At 37.5% G+C, this 16,507-nt stretch overlaps 1 protein-coding gene across 2 annotated transcripts; it reads left to right on the top strand.

The window, feature by feature from the left end:
• The first annotated feature begins 6,604 nt into the window (after positions 1 to 6,604).
• On the top strand, positions 6,605 to 16,165 carry LOC149945443 (uncharacterized). 2 transcript variants are annotated; one of them, XM_090175795.1, is made up of 4 exons: positions 6,605 to 6,761; positions 11,782 to 11,895; positions 15,712 to 15,811; positions 15,921 to 16,165. In XM_090175795.1, exons 1-4 carry the CDS (start codon positions 6,686 to 6,688, stop codon positions 16,006 to 16,008), a joined length of 378 nt encoding a protein of 125 aa, XP_090031921.1. In that variant the 5' UTR covers positions 6,605 to 6,685; the 3' UTR covers positions 16,009 to 16,165. The 2 variants fall into 2 exon arrangements, with proteins under 2 accessions (XP_090031921.1, XP_090031920.1); XM_090175794.1 differs by having other exon boundaries at positions 11,782 to 11,910.
• The last annotated feature ends 342 nt before the right edge of the window (positions 16,166 to 16,507 follow it).

Below are 16,507 nucleotides of genomic sequence, written 5' to 3'. Positions count from 1 at the left end.
CGTCCAATTTCCAATATCATATAATAACTCGCACACCCAAGAAATCATTGACTGCGTTAGAAATCGTAGATATCCAAATATCCACACCAAATGTATTTACAAGAAGCAAAAACCTTACCATCAACAAAGCACAGAGAGCCACTTGACTAACCGCCAGCTTTTAAAGCAATTAACGTTAAATTATCTCCTTTGAATTAACAGAACTATATATAGGTCGTTAAGAAAGTGGACCACCCACAGGGTCTACCCTTTAACCCTCTAATCTCGGCTGACTGCGCTAAAACAAGATTTAACCTTTAAAAAATACCAGATTAGGCCTTCATAAATTCATTAATAAAAAAAGACTTTATTACCTATTATGCTTACGATGCCTGTCTTAATTTCAGTGAATCTAAGCAGCTATCGGTGGTTCTGTGGTAGAGCGCTCGACTGCCAAGCCGAATGGTCTGGGTTCGAAACCTGGGTGGCGCATTTGTTTTTAATCAATAGAGAAACGCTAAATTAGAATTTCTTCGATGCAATAATTTCAATTTCAATTCTATTTCAATTAAACCAAAATTTCGTACTCTATTAAATACGCTTCCGATAAAGCTGAAGGTCTAATTTTCAATAAGGCGTAACAAGTGTCGGTGGTTCTGTCAATCAGGAGGTCTCGGGTTCAAATCCCGCCCGATGCGATCGCAAATTGATACTAAGACGAATACCGTGTACAACTGGTGGAAACCCTGCCATTGGACGTTGAGAGGTAGCATTACACTCAGCACTCGGTCCGTCCCAAAGTCATTAAGAAGAAGTTGGAGAGAAAACGCCCATATAAACACAACAGACTCAACATGCACATCCATCAGAACACAAACACAACAAATTCAACACTCACAACCTACGCATAAACATTACAAAAACCGTAATACACCAAACCGTCACGACGGTGAGCGAAAAAACACCATCCAAACCAAACCGCAAATGCATCCGTTAACGCTCACCGTCACACGGTGGTTTTGCCAACCCTTTGAGAAACTGCGTACGCAGTGATTACACTTTGCACCGAAAATGCGAACGCGTTCGCAGTCCTGACAGACAGACACACCCACAGACCCACCCACAGACCCACCCACAGACCTACCCACAGACCCACCCACAGACAGACACGGTCGTTGTATAACCCCTCCTAGGGGACTTTGTCCCCTCGGAGAGGTAAAAATTACACAAAATTTTTGAGGTTTCATTTGAGACTTCCCACCAAATTTGTCAAATCTGAAACGGTTTCACATTATGTTAATTTTTTTTTACTATTTTAAAGTTTATATTGCACCGAAACAATACCAAAAAAGTGTAATAGACTTAGAAAAATTATCACTTTAATATTCGATTTCGTAAGTAAAATAACTATATGTCTCGAGTATAAGCCATATTTTTGATATACGGAAATCAGAGCCCAGGATTATCGAAGGGTAATGTTGATCCCATTTCTCCCCAAATGCGATATTTCACAATTGTTATTGTAGCCAATGGGTTCTAACACATACAATTTTCTACTTATGCCTACCTAAAACCATGCAGATACTCCTATCTCTTAACATACATACATACATACATACATACACCCATACATACATACATACCTACCTACCTACCTACCTACATACATACATACACACATACATTTACACAAATCCCTGCAAAAAATACAAATTAAACAACCGTACCTTTTCGTACCTATCGTCACCCGTACCTACCCACCTATACGTATAGACATATTTACACAAAAAAAAAACACAAATTCATTGAATATTCTGGAACGTGATAGCGTGTTTCACACCATTCCCCATATATTTAGTATTTAACACTACCTCATTTATAACCCAATCAGAATTGGGAGTTAGACCTATAAAAGATAGCTACAGTCTAAACTTTCAAATTACCAACTACTGCTATATGTAAGAGGGCGAGCTAAACGCCCGGTATGAAAAAGCGCCAATACAGCACACAAATATCAAATTACTGAACTAAACCACAAATCATTATAATATTTTATTAAAATTTTAAATAATAATTGTACAATATTTCTATATAACCCCGATCTTTGTGTTACTTGTGCAAGTTTATGAATTCGTTTGATTGGCTAAAAAATGATAACATTTCCATAATTACATAAAATAAAATGTCATGTATTATAGGAAGGCGTTATTTCATTAAACACATTATTTGTTAGACGTATATAGAGAGTCCTGAATAAAACTCCGGAGTTTTGGAGGGAATCGCAAAAACCTCCAGCACTTCTCCCTCCACCCCTCTACCCTCCAGTCATAGTGGCACTCTTTTTCCCTCCGTCCCTCTGCCTGAAGACTATCACTCTAGCATTTTTCCCTCCGTCCCTCCGCCTGAAGACCAAGGTTGCCTGAAGACTATCACTCCAGCATTTTCCCCTCCGTCTCTCCACCCTCCAATCGTAGTGGTATTGTTTTTCCCTCCATCCCTCCGGAGTAATCGTTCACTCCTCTAATAAATGCCGTGTCACTCTGCAAAATTGGAGGTATTTATCAGGCTCTCCGAACTTATGGAAGTTCTCTTCGGAGTTGCGGAGGTTTTTGGCGTTCCCTCCGGAACTCCGGAGTTTTGCCCATCTATGGCGTAGGCACCGTTGGATACGTCCGTGACTTATATATATCTATAAAAAAACCTTAATTCGATGTACCAAAAAAAATATAAAGGTGCAAAATTGGGCTGTAAACCGCACAATTGGGGTATTTTCGATCGATTGGAACTCAATGTTAAATCGATTTCCAACGAATTGGATTTCGGTCGAATGGGCCCAAAGCAAAATTATTGCATTAAATTACTATTCTTAATTACTATTCGAAAGGAAAGGCCTTCGAGTGAAAAACAAAAACGAACGCGCGTTCAATTTCTTGTGGGGTGTATATTTTTTGCCCTTTCAAGGTGGTCTGCTTTTCATGTTCTTGTTTTGATATAAAAATATATATTTCGGTCCGTTGAAACCTTCTGCAATTAACTCATAAAAAAGGAATTTTTTAATTTTCGGTCGGTTAGTGCTTTCCTTCGATTGGGTGGACTTCGGTCCGTTGGATTCCCATTCGATCGGTTGGTCTTCGGGCCATCGGACCCAGACCATAATTTCCATGGTACCCTTTTCCCCAAAGTCGAACCACCCTAGTAAGGCCCTTCCTCCCCTTTTTCCCCATGTGATAATTACCGGGCTACTCCCCCTCTTTCCCATGTGATAATTACCGTGGTACCCTTTTCCCCATAGTAGAACCACCCCAGTATGACCGTTCTTCCCCCTTTTTCTCATGTGGTAATTACCGGGTTACCCCTCCCCCTTTTACCGTGGTACCCCCTCTCCGCTTTTCCCATGTTATAATTACCCTTTCCCCGCAAAAGTAACTCAAACTCGCATTCGTACCCAGGGCCGGATTAAGGCTTTATGGTGCCCTAGGCCCAAGTGAATTTTGGTGCCCCCTTTCAATGGCACTTCCTCAATTTATAATTGAGAAATGGAAGGAAAATTCATTTTGCTGCCAGATTTATTATGTCGTCAGGGGCTAGACGGCAGTCCGTCAGAGAATGGGACAATCAAACGTTTTTGGTTCATAGGGGTGGACGCATTTACTAAAATTTCTCCGGAAAATATTTCGTGAAAAGCAAATGATTAAAGTTTTGTACTTTTATTTTTTTCGAACCCTCTTGGTGCCCCTTGTAGGCTTGGTGCCCTAGGCCCAGGCCTATTCGGCCTATGTTTTCCTGGAGGTAGGAAATACGGATTTCCTAAACCTAGCCCCCACTTTTTTAATTCGAAAATTTGAAAGTCCAAAATTGAAAAATGAAGTTATTTCCTAAACTAGTATGGTGCGTAACGATTCGACTGTGGTGCATAATGGTGCGTAATGGGTGCGTTTGAATGGCACCATTCTCTATGCCAATGGTGAATAAGGGGGCTGGGATTAACATAGCCCCCCCCCCCAATTATTATTTGATGTAATGCTATAGGGATAAAGGTGCGTAATGATTTGACTTTGGTGCATAATGGTGCGTAATGGGTGCGCTTGAATGGCACCATTTACGATGTCAATGGTGAATGGGGGGCTGGGGTTAACCTAGCCCCCCCCCTTTTCAATTCGACTGTGGTGCAAAATGGTGCGTTTGATTGGTTAACAAGTTTTAGGGAAAAGTGGAAGTGGGGGGGGGCTCGGTTAAAGTTGCCCCCCTCCTTTGAAATTGCAATTTCTTACTGAACACCATGGGTGCGTAATGTTTTACTGATGGTGCAAAATGGGTGCCAGTCCCCATTCTTCCCTGGACGTCCAGGGGCCGAAATAAAATAGTTTTAGAATACGACTCCTTTACCAACCGGAGATATGAGGAGGCAAGTTTTCTCTTGTAGGTAAGGCGTTCCCAAGCAACACCTCAGTATTAAGAGTATCAGGAAACCATTTGGAATGTCTAAGGATGCGTTGCTCGGGAATGAATGACGTCACACGGTTTTCTTTTCTTCAAATTTATTGGCAACAAACACAAGGAGAACGCAGCTAGCCTTTAAACACGCTAACGCGGTACAAATTTCATTGGATGAACCTTTACAGTGCACGTTTTACGGGCGGGGGGAAGACAATTTCCGAATTATCCCCTTCCGACGGCAGCAGGCTAACTAATGAAAAATGTACGCAAGAATTTTATGGAAATATCGGCTATAAAACTCGCCCGTTTCTATGACAAATAAAATAAAATCCCACTGATATCTCCGACGCGATTGAAGCACACGCCAGTGCGGGGCTATTCACTATAGAGCCTAGCGCCGCCGATCCAGGGCCGGCCGATCCAGGGCCGTCGTTGCCGACTGAGGCCTTCTTTTCCGGAAACTTTTCCAGAAAAAATAAAAAAAAGTTTTAATTCCATGATTAGTCTAATATTGTTTGCAAATTTAAATAAAGCGGAATTTTCGCCTCATTTTTTTAATCTTAAAGTAAAACTAAACCTCTAGACTGATTAACAATGAAAACACTATTAATGCTTTGTAGTATGTTTACTGTTATTAAACATAATTGTATATCAATAAAAACATTAAAAACCCTTAAAAAGTAATTAAAGTTTAAATTTATTATTTTTCCGATTATTTTATTATTCCGGAATATTAACAACTCATTTTTTTTGCCACTCCCGAAAAATATCAACGCCGCCTTTGGCTTTTTGAAAAATTGACCCCCCCCCCCCTTCCTCCGCCGCCGACCAAAATTAAATGGCCGCTATGCTCTACTAGCCACTTCCTAAAAATCTATACACCGTTTAGTTTAGTCTTTGCTAATGCTAATTCTGTAATCAGCGACGTAATCACTTTAATACTGTCCAATCAGAGTGGCTGCTCACTCCAATAATTATTAGGACACTCTCGTATGATTAAATCATGATTAGATTAAATTAAAATTAAATCTGTAGCTTTGGCTGTAAAAAGATTAAAAGTGATTAAATCATGATTAAATTTTTAATCATGATTATTAAGACACCCTGTAACAAAGTGATCTGCCCCTCGGTCAAATCTTCAAGTTTGTTCAGCTATTACGGCTAGTATATATTGTTGAAACAACATTTTTACCTTTCCGAGGGGACTTTGTCTGTCTGTGGGTCTGTCTGTCTGGCCTGCGAACGCGTTCGCATTTTCGGGGCAAAGGGTAATCGCTGCGTACGCAGTTTCTTAGAAATAGGGAAAAGGTTTATCCTAAAGGGCCCGTTTTTTGTTGTCATTGGGTGTATTATAAATATTTTTCAAGTTGCGTTAGTACCGGGCGGGATTAGAACCCGAGCCCTGCTGCACGTCAGGTGAGCATTCTACCACAGAACCACGGATACATTATAAACCTCACTGAAAATTAGAAACTCTTCCGAGGAGAGGTATATTTTGGCTTGCCAACTTGTTATTTGTAAGCTTTTTTCATGTTCATTTATATATTATCGTCATATGTAACATAATCGCTCATAAGTATGTCCTAAAAGAATTTTCTTTAATACGACGTATAAATTACGTCCCTTCCAATTCCATTATTAACTTTACACATGGGAAGTGAAGCGGATTTTGAAAACTCGCAGAATTTCTCGAGATTTGGTTTCCATGGTAATCTTTTCAATAGCGCACGGATTATAAGAGTTTTCAATTTTCGGGTCCACTTATTGCGAGAAACCAGGTCTCATAAAAATAAATTTCGATAAAAATCTTACACAAAGGCACACTTTTTTGTGTTATATTATTTGTATCGGTTTTAGACAACAAAAATAATTTCGATTGACCTATCCATTCAAAGGCCATATGGTTTTTCAAGAGACGTTCGATAAAAATTAATTACTTTTACCATTTAATTTCTATCGAAAGATTTTTACCTTAATTTCAATACTCAAGGGTCCTATAATATTTTCCGTCTACACTCCGTGACGTCAGCGGTGCGCGAACCAATAAGTAATCAGAATAAGGCTTATAATTAAATTTTCGCCCACGAAATTCTCATTGGGAAGCTTCCACAAATGACCACTAGGTAGACCCAAGTTCATAGCTAAGAGCAAGCGCCCGAGAAGCACTTTAGAAAACGAAGTTCTTCGGTGATAAGAGCGGCACGCCAGCCTTTCCACATCGAAAAATAAACGCATTTGAAAAGATCTAGTTTTTTTGTTAGAATCAAGTATGGAAGTTTCACGATTCCTATTTTTATTTTGTTTATTCTTGTGGAATTGCTCCGTCATATGCGAAACTAGCACCGGTAAGTTAAAGTTTATTTCAAAGATCTCAAATTTTGTTATCAACAGTTTATGAATTTTGGATGTATACAAACGCTTTAAAACGATTTTGTTCTAAGGCTTTAGTTTCAATAAATCGTCACGTATTCTTCGAGCAGCATGATATAACTCGAATTAAAAGTAAAATAAAATGATAAATAGTAAGAGATTTAATATGTAAGGATTAAGGCGCCCCCCAAAAACGCGAGACTTCGGAGGAAAGTGGCCCAAATCCGTGATCTCATTTGGGGGAGAAGCCTAACTTAATTAATCAAAAATAATTATCACTTTGCGTATACGGCCCGATTTTCGACTTTTATAATTGATTTAAGCTGCCAACTAAATTAAGACTAATTGGTTTTCCTATCTAGAGCGTCGTGACGTAGTATAGATGTAGGCGTCGAATAAATCTTTTCTTTTAAGCAGTTATACAAAGTAAAGCAATGATTCTTATTGAAACGTAGATAAATAATAGTTACTTTTGTATAAAACTTTAACGGGTAATGAGTTTAAGAATAAGTTTAAAAAATAGGCGAAAACGCCTGTAAAAGTGTTCCATACGCCTTGAATGAATGAATAAATGAATATTTATTCACTCTTTGTTAAAGAACAAATAACTTTTATAACAGGGAGGAAACCAAATATGGATTATATTATATTTGCCATCGTCAAAAACATATTATTTACCATAATTTCGTTTGAATAAGTTTGGCAAAAAACTATAGAAAAAATATGGATATGACCAATAATAAAGCTATTTACAATATGTACAGCTCATATATGAATGAATTTGCAAGAGGGAATAAAATTTTAAATTTGGCACTAACTACAAAAAGGTTTAGTTCTCAATTGTCACCCTGAATGAATGAATGAATATTTATTTGCTTCTTTTACAAAAGTCCCTTTTATAACAGGGATGAATCTAATTTAAAATAGGATTCACAAGCAGAGATGAAGATAAAAATAATACGTTATACACTAATATACTACTCGATATGAACGATAAACTAGCACAAGCGTAGTAAAAGACTGAAGAATGTATAGCTATTTACAATTTACACAATTTTAAATTACATATAATTACAACAAATACTATTTGCAATGTATAAACCAGTATTCGAAGAACATACTAACTTGTTGAGCGCTTTAAGCGCAGGCCACCCTGGCACCCCACCCTGAATGAATGAATATTTATTTGCTCTATGTAATTTACAAATCCCTTTTAAAACAAGGAGGAATCCATTTCTGGATCCGCGAGCAGTTTATAGCATACAACGATATAAATTTTTGAAAACGGAAATAAGGTTGCACTAACAATATTTAAAAATTTACAAAACATTTTATAATAACAATAAAAAAAATTGATTGGAATTTGTTCCCCAACGATATTGTAACCGAGAATAATTATCAAATTTTCCCTCTTTTACAGTGTAGATTTTTAAAATATGTTCTTTATTGTACTCTTATATCTTTTTTTTTCTGCACAAAAGCCAACCTTTGGCTTTGCAGTTGTTATTTCATGATATTAAATAAATAATAAAAAAAATATAAAGCAAAGGATACAAAGTTGGGTGAAGTTAATTTACAGGGGCTAGACTATTACCGCCATCTACATGCCGCTCTAGCTATTTGTTTCTCAAGAAAACGGATTGTTATTGGTGATATTCTAACGAAACACTTGTTCCATTTCTTTTCAAGGGGAATTTTATCGACTTTTTGGTCAATAGTAATAGGTTATAACCATTCTATTTACCTTTCTGTCATGGTTATTAAATTATTCCCACACAATGTGATGAAACCATACGGAATAGATTATATTATTATTGAATGGCGTGCAGGGTCCGACGACAAGGGCGTCATTCTATCGATTCTTTTCTCACGAGGTTCTATTCTTAAAACGAAAAGTTCATATTCAATTACAATTCATAATAGTTCTGTCAGATAGCTCATCATCATTTATTTTCTGTGTCGTAACACAGAAAAAACTCGATGTCTTGCAGAGTCATACTAAATAGACCGATTCATAAAAAGCTTCCAAGGAAACAAACATTCAGAGAGAAGCCCTTAGAGGTTCGATTTTAATGCATTTATTCATACTAGATGGCGCCAATTTAAACGTTTTGGAGATAAGGAAAAAAACTATGGTTTACGTAAAAACTACAAATAAAAAATCAACACGGGAAAAATTTAGAATAAATAGAAACACGAAAAAATTATAAATATTTAACGCTTTCTGGATAATTACAAATTTCTACGTATCAGACTAAAGGCACCATCTGGTAAGACTTCGGGTACTTAAAACTCAACATCTAATGGCGTGTCCTGTGAAAGGATCTTCTCCCTTGTCCATCCGTTATCTTTTGGGCTTAGGATCGGGGAGTGCGAAATGGCAAGATCTGGCCGTGACGAAACGAATTCTGGGGCGTTGGGGACAATTAGCCTTTTAGGTTTACATAGAGCCACGTATCGGCAAAGCGAGAAGCTTAAAAACTACTGGATTTTCGTCTGCTAAGCAGACGCTTTGGTCTCTTATCAATTAAAATAGTCTGCTTAGCAGACGAAAATCCAGTAATTTATGAGCTTCTCGCTTTGGCCGCTACATGGCTCTATGTAAACCTAAAAGGCTAATTGACAACTAAACATTTTTCTAGTTAGTGCCAAATTTAAAATTTTATTCCCTCTTGCAAATTAATTCATATATGAGCTGTACATATTGTAAATAGCTTTATTATTTGTCATATCCATCTTTTGTGTTTTATTTTTCTAAATTCTATAGTTTTTTTTGCCAAACTTATCCAAACGAAATTATAGTGTATAATATGTTTTTGACGATGGCTAATATAATTTAAAGTGTAACTCGTGAATCCATATTTATGGTTTCCTCCCTGTTATAAAGGGGATTTATTCTTTCACAAAGAGTAAATAAATATTCATTCATTCATTCAGTGGCGCCTACCTGGCCTACTCTATCTTGAAATTTGACGCAAAATAATTTCAAATTAGCGATAAATTCGTTGATCCACCATAATGGAGCCCAGGTACTTGGCACTTTATTATTTTTTAATAAAAATCCAATCAAACGATTTTTTTTATTTGAATCAGTTTTTTTGGATTTTTATTGATTTTTATACAATTAATGGATATTTTCCTGTATAATTAACGGATATTTTACTTTTATCAGTTAGTTAATCTTGAATTAAATGAAATCTTAATTAAATTAAATTTAATGATTATTTAATATTTTAGTTTGCTCAGTTTTTTTATGCATTTTAATTAAGAACCTTTTTATTCATTCATTGAAATACATTGTGTGATTCAAATCAACGATTTTTCTAAAAAAATCACTTGATTTAAATTATGATATAAATCAGCCAACCCTGCTTGGCCTAGCTTCCCAAAATATCCTGGCGACGATACTGCTCATCTTACAATTTAAAATGAAGACCATAGAAGCAATGATAAGAATTTTGTAGTCGCTTAAAGGGGAACGGCCAAGCTTTTCCAAATATGGCCTTATTTCCGTATCAAAAGATTAACAAGACGTTCAATATATTAACACGTACCTTTTTTTGTCTTGAAAAAATAGCTTTTGGCCCAAAAAGTTGAAATGAAAAATAACGCCAGGTGTTTGGGTTTGAATTTTCGCCGCCATCTTAGGGGCTGACGCCAGCGCCCCTAACCCCGTATGAGCGATTTGCGAACTATCCTAACTTTTAAAATCGCGTAATTTAGGCTTAGGTGTCTTATAACTGTAACGCGCCGCGCGTGCGAAAGATATTTTTTGCGTCTTCAGCAGCGCGCGCTTTTACGTTGTTTTTCTGTCTCACCGACTTCTCACCAGCTGTCGCGGCGGACCCGCGCTTTTCGATTTCCCAAAATGTCTTTATTTTATTAAAAATTAACCACTCAATATTTTTTGATGCGGTTTTCGCCATAAATTTTAGTTTTTAATGGGCTATAGGGCTATCTAACTGGTTAAAGCTTGGCCGTTCCCCTTTAAGGCCGACTACATAGTTATTTGGTTTACTCTGTCTTTCACTGGTAGCTGGCTGCTTGCATAGCACAGACGTCTTGCAGCGAGCCTACTTCCAGTGAAAGACAGAGTAAACCGAATAACTATGTAGTCGGCCTTTAACCATAACTTATTTTTACATGAAGTAAATAATATTCTCTGAGATATAAGTATTAATCTCTCTACACTTCTAATGTTATCCGCTTGAAACGTCAATCATCGCCGGTTCCCGCTGATATTTCCAAATACGTTTCGGAAGAAAAAATAGTGCGGGCTGAAATGCATTACATAGTGACTTTCCACATCTATTAAATCCATAAAATATTGTTTTTAGATGCAGTATAATTTTTAGACTTTACGTCATCAGGCTTACACTCCATACATTTTGGGTCGTGATGCCGTGTGTGCTTACGCGGGGTTAAAAAAGTAGACGTTTCATTTTTATGGCCTAAATGTATGTTTCTCTCGTAACAGATTTTTTATATATTTCTGAATTAATTAGTTACTTAAAGCCAGTGCCGTATTTCCGCCTAGTCCAACCTAGGCCGTGGCCTAGGGGCCCATCCTTGGAAGGGGCCCTCCAGTGACCGTAATTACTGTATTCGAAGGCATAAATCTATAATATCAATCGTAATTTATATTGGAAAAATTGTTAGGTAGAAGATTTTGTTTTAAAATTACCAAAATTTCTGCCTGGCAGTTTACGGACGCAGCCTTAAATCGCAATGTTGGATAATTATCGCATATTTAGTCGACGATTGTTAAGAGCTTTTATTAAGTAATATAACCGTAGAGCTCAGACTTCTACGCCGAATCAGGGAAATTCAGGCACAGCCTAGTTCCAGGGATAAGAGTAAATGCAGCGCGTGAAAAGGGGGCCCAGACTCCTTATCAGCCTATGGGCCCAGGATCTCTAAGTCCGGCCCTGCTTAAAGCTAGGAGCAACAAACACAAGGAGAACGCAGCTTATACAATTTTGGTTATTTTGACAGAAACTGATCAAGATGAGGAATTAACCGGCCTCATAAGTAACTTGGAAACCGTGGAGGAGGAAACGGCCAACAAAATTCTTTGTCTACTTATGAAAGGGCACACTACCAAATGCGGTAAGCAACGAACCCGTACGAACTCCAAAATATTTCTTTTCAAAAGTAAATTGATATAAAAGTACCGAAAGTCTCTAATTTGAGCCGCAGCCAGTGTTTCCACTCTGAGGTCGAGATTTGCGCCTATTTTAGGGGAAATTTTACCAGTTTTCGCCGGTTCTATAGTCGATTTTCGCCGCCGTTTTCGCTACAATTTCCCCTCATAGATTGACCTAATTTCCTTTATTGTTACCATAAGTGTATAATGTTCTTACATAAGTGTGACACTTTCTATTCTTCACATGCAAACGTTTTACTGAGAGCTATTCACAAGACAGACTGCATAACGGGCTTCGTCGCCATTTTGCATCCGTTTGCTCCCGCGTCACACGTAGCCTTTGACAGCGCCTCGCTAAGGGGAGATTTTCTTCTGGTGATGACGTCACTTCGTTACTAGCTCTCAGTATAATATTTCCCAACGTGACAAACTTATGGGAGAATATTATACACTTATGGTGTTACTGCATATATTTCTTCTCTTTATTTCCAATCTTAGATTTAGGCAATATATTTATTTTTACAAAAGGTAACTATTTGTTTTTTAAATAAAAAAAAACATTTTATCTCTGCAAAAAAATTGAATGGGTTTCCATTGGGGGCACAGTAGGGGGACTACAGAGACGATGATTTTTTAGTTTTTCTGACTGAAAATGTCGAAAAATATTTTCGCCGCAAATTTCGCCGTTTTCAATGGTTTTCGCCGGTTTTAAAATTTCTGGTGCTCACCAAGACAGTTTTCGCCAAAAACGCCCTTTTTCGCCGCAAACTGGAAAGAAAATTATCTATATGGGCGGTGTCTACCATAGATATAGGAAACGTATATAAAAGTCTAGATAAAATATTTCAAAGGGGGTGAATACGGAGGTGACAGCTAGCAGAAACGCGTAATTTCTGCAGGCTATCCTTATACGACGCTATCTATCGGTAAGAAAGCTCGTGCTATCGAGAGCCATTGTCTCCTGCTTTAAAATTATACTAAAAGTCACCAACAGAGGGTGTCTACAGACTACGGTCTGCGGAAAGGTCAAGCACTTAGTACTAAAATGCTAAGAGAGCTCGCGCTCTTGGTCACGTGCCTTCCTCGGTGTCTGCTAGGTGTCAATTCCGTATTTTATGTTAGGCTTAGACGCCCCGAAATTTATCTAGACCTTTATATACATTTCTTATATCTATGGTGTTCTACCCTCTTCGCGACACAGCGCAATGAACAAGGTACACGCGTAAACCAAAGAAAAAGTCGGAAAATACTGCCTCCATGGAGCTGGCAGGGCTACCGACATCTAGTTAAAACGTAAAGTTTTAGTGAAAATTGCGCCGTGGTTTTTGACTCGCGGTTTTCAAGATACCAGATATTTTTGCGTTATATTGTTTTAAAACAATAATGGATCATGCCTGTAGCTCTAAAAATGTTTCTAAACGAAAGAAAACTAAAGGTGAGTAATATAATCTTGGGTTATCTATTGAAATTCCTTATTTCTCACCCTGCTATGGAGCCTGATTTTTCCGACTTCCGGCGCGAACTCAGTAAAAGCAGAGATCCTGGCAGTTATAGTCTGCGAAACTCCCTATACCCTAAGCAAACCAGTTTTTTTCAAATTTTTGCCGATCGCAGCGACGCCTGTACGTGGGGAGTAATCGCAGAGATCCTAGGATTGTTACCGTTGTTTACATTTTTTTTGGGCTAACGCCAACGAAGACGAAACCAAGTTGAAACTGGAATTGAATCATAATTTATTAGTTTAAGTATTTTTTATACATTAGTATATATTTAAAATTCATTTGAAATAAAGTTCATATTTTAACTGTTTATCATTTTTAAATATTTTAGGCCTTGTTTAACCACAATAAGGAAATAAGAAACAGGATTTTTGAGAAATTAGGACTAAATCAAGGATTTACGCTAATATTTTAAAGTTTGTTAATATTTAGTGATTAACTTTAAGTAACTTGCGATCTAAACGTTTCTGGGCCTTGTTATATTTCTGGTTTTATTGTTCATGAAACAAGACTCCTCAAAATGCAGGGCACATATTTTATTATTATTACGTAGATAATTGGTATCTTTTTCAAAAAGATCGCGTCAATTTTCTAGACATTGTTTTGAACTGTATTTTGAAAAACAAAGATTAAAATAACTTATGTTATATCCCACCGTTCTTTTTCTTTTGGAAACTTAAATAAAGAAATGCGCTGTTTTTCTTTACAAGAATTACAAAAAATCGCTGAACAATAGGTTCCAGGCATTTTAAAACTTTATTTCGAAAATAAAACGCGTTTACAATTTTTGCGTCTCTCGGCTTGAAACGGGCGCTTCCTTCCGGCCGAAGGGCGGCACTGATGCTTGCATTTTTTTGTCAGGTTTTCGGCGGAGTTTCGCATCTCTATAACTGCCAGGATCTCTGGTAAAAGCCTCACGAGAAAACGCGCTATCGAGAAACGCCGTGATTTCGAATCTAGGGTACGTAGTTATATTAATTTTACGTAAACTGACTAGCCAAATCAGCGTTGCCAGATGGAAAAAAGGCAATAGACCTTTCAATAAAATAAGCTACGCTTGCTGAACTTGTTTTTATGTAGCTCATTCGTCACGAAATACGTAGAAGTTCAGTTCGTTTAAGCCTAAAAACAGGGTGCCTCGTCGAATTTACTCGTATGCCCAGGGTTTTTCTTAGTAAAACGTCATCGATACGTCACCCGTGACGCAGCAGCAACATCGAAACAAGAAGGCCAATGTTACTTTATAGAAAGGCCTATTATGGTAAACGAATAAAAAAATTATTGAATTCTTCGCTAAATTATTTCACGAGCATCATGTAGGCTTGTTTCGAGAATTCAGCGATTTTTTAAAAAATAAAAGTTAATATTTAACATCAAACGACCAAAAATCGACGTTGTCGACGTCTAGATTTATTTTGAACAAAGGCGACTAATAACCTTTTTGGGCTGAACATGAGAGTAAAATGTTAGTGTGTTCGAAAATTATTGAAATTTAGCTGTGTCCTATCAGAATTATTGAAAATATGGTGTGTTCTGTTAAAATTATTGCAAAAAGATGTACCATATGGCACACTGGTAAAATTATGGTACGACCAAAATTCGTAGCTAGAATTACTGAATTGTACAATAATTATGGTACGTCTGGCAACGTTGCTGCGCAGGGCAATGAACAACGTACAAGCAGAGTCTATCTACAAAAGGTCGGAGCGCGAGCATGGAAGAGATTAGTCAGACTTTCCCCTCCACCCGTCTAGAGAAGGGGGGGGGGGATTTTATGTTTATTAAACTTTATTGGCCAACAGCGCCTTCTTTTGGGGAGTAGCCGAAGCTCGTAAAAATAATAAAACAAGATAAGACAACGTTCTTTAATGACATTTAAGCAGAGTATGTTTATGTTTCAAAACATAAGGACGCTTTTTCAAATTTAAAATGAATATATTCAATTAAATTTTATTTTTTTTTTAAATATAATTAAATATGTAATATGGTTCTTTTAAGGATGAAGGAAATACTGGTAGTTTACATCTCAGATTACACGGACACCATTGGAAACTTTCCGTTTTATATCTATTTACTTTTGGTATTTTTAAAGCCAAGGCTTATCATTTAGCGCGCGTAAGCTAGGCTTCGATTTGTTATTTAGCCATTGGCTGTGTTCAGAGGCGCTTAGTGAAGGCGAAAAAGATTCTTAAAGGAAAATTTTAGTCTCGTAAATGTCATTGGACAGGCCGTCTCGGCCACTTACAATCAAGAGATTTCCCCCCGTTTATCTCGTTACAGGCTTTCCACGAGCGCTACCTACTGGCGGCCAGCAGAGGCTACAAGATTTAATAGGAAGTGACAAACCCGACCGGCCATGCCGTAGGCCGCAATGCATTATGTACGTAGGCGTTTGAAAAGAATTTAATGGCGGAGAGAGGAGGGCCGTCTTCCGCATTCAAAAGAGGGTCCGCCAATAAAAGCATTTTCTACGTTATTATTCCTTTCAGAAAATCTTTGAAATCCGAAGCGACTCGATGGAAATTGCCGAAGAGAAAGGATTCGAACACCGACGCGTCTTTTTATAGCGGATGGTAGAATCCGAAAGGATGAAATAAATGGCTTTAGTTTCACGATGGGTGTATGATTTGTAGACCCACGGATACATATATATATATATATATAGACTCTAATAATGGCGTCGTATTCTTCTTTCGTCGCGTTTTGTCAGAGAAACGACGCGAAGCTAAATTAAACTGTGATCTCAAAATGAAATGTAAAATATATCATTAAATGGTCTTTTTTTTTCTAACATAATTCTGCTATACTGTGGCATAAATCAATATAAGTCACTTTGGGATATATTTTTACTAAGTTACGTACGGACGAACCTCATCACAGGAAGACAATCGCCCGTAAACGAAACACTGGTAAAAGCGAATTGAGACGAGAGACCGAACGGACGCGGAACTGTGACGAAACAGTCCCCAAAATTGCTCTTACTGAAATATTTTTTGATGTGCAGAATTGTACAATTAAAGTCATCGGGTGAAAATTATTTTCCTCATCTCGTGAAGACAGGGTTGCCACAGTTTAT

Source organism: Leiobunum rupestre, chromosome 5 (assembly GCF_980474605.1).
Source record: "Leiobunum rupestre chromosome 5, qqLeiRupe1.1.hap1, whole genome shotgun sequence".
Taxonomy (NCBI): domain Eukaryota; kingdom Metazoa; phylum Arthropoda; class Arachnida; order Opiliones; family Sclerosomatidae; genus Leiobunum; species Leiobunum rupestre.
This window is presented reverse-complemented; position numbering and strand designations above follow the sequence as displayed.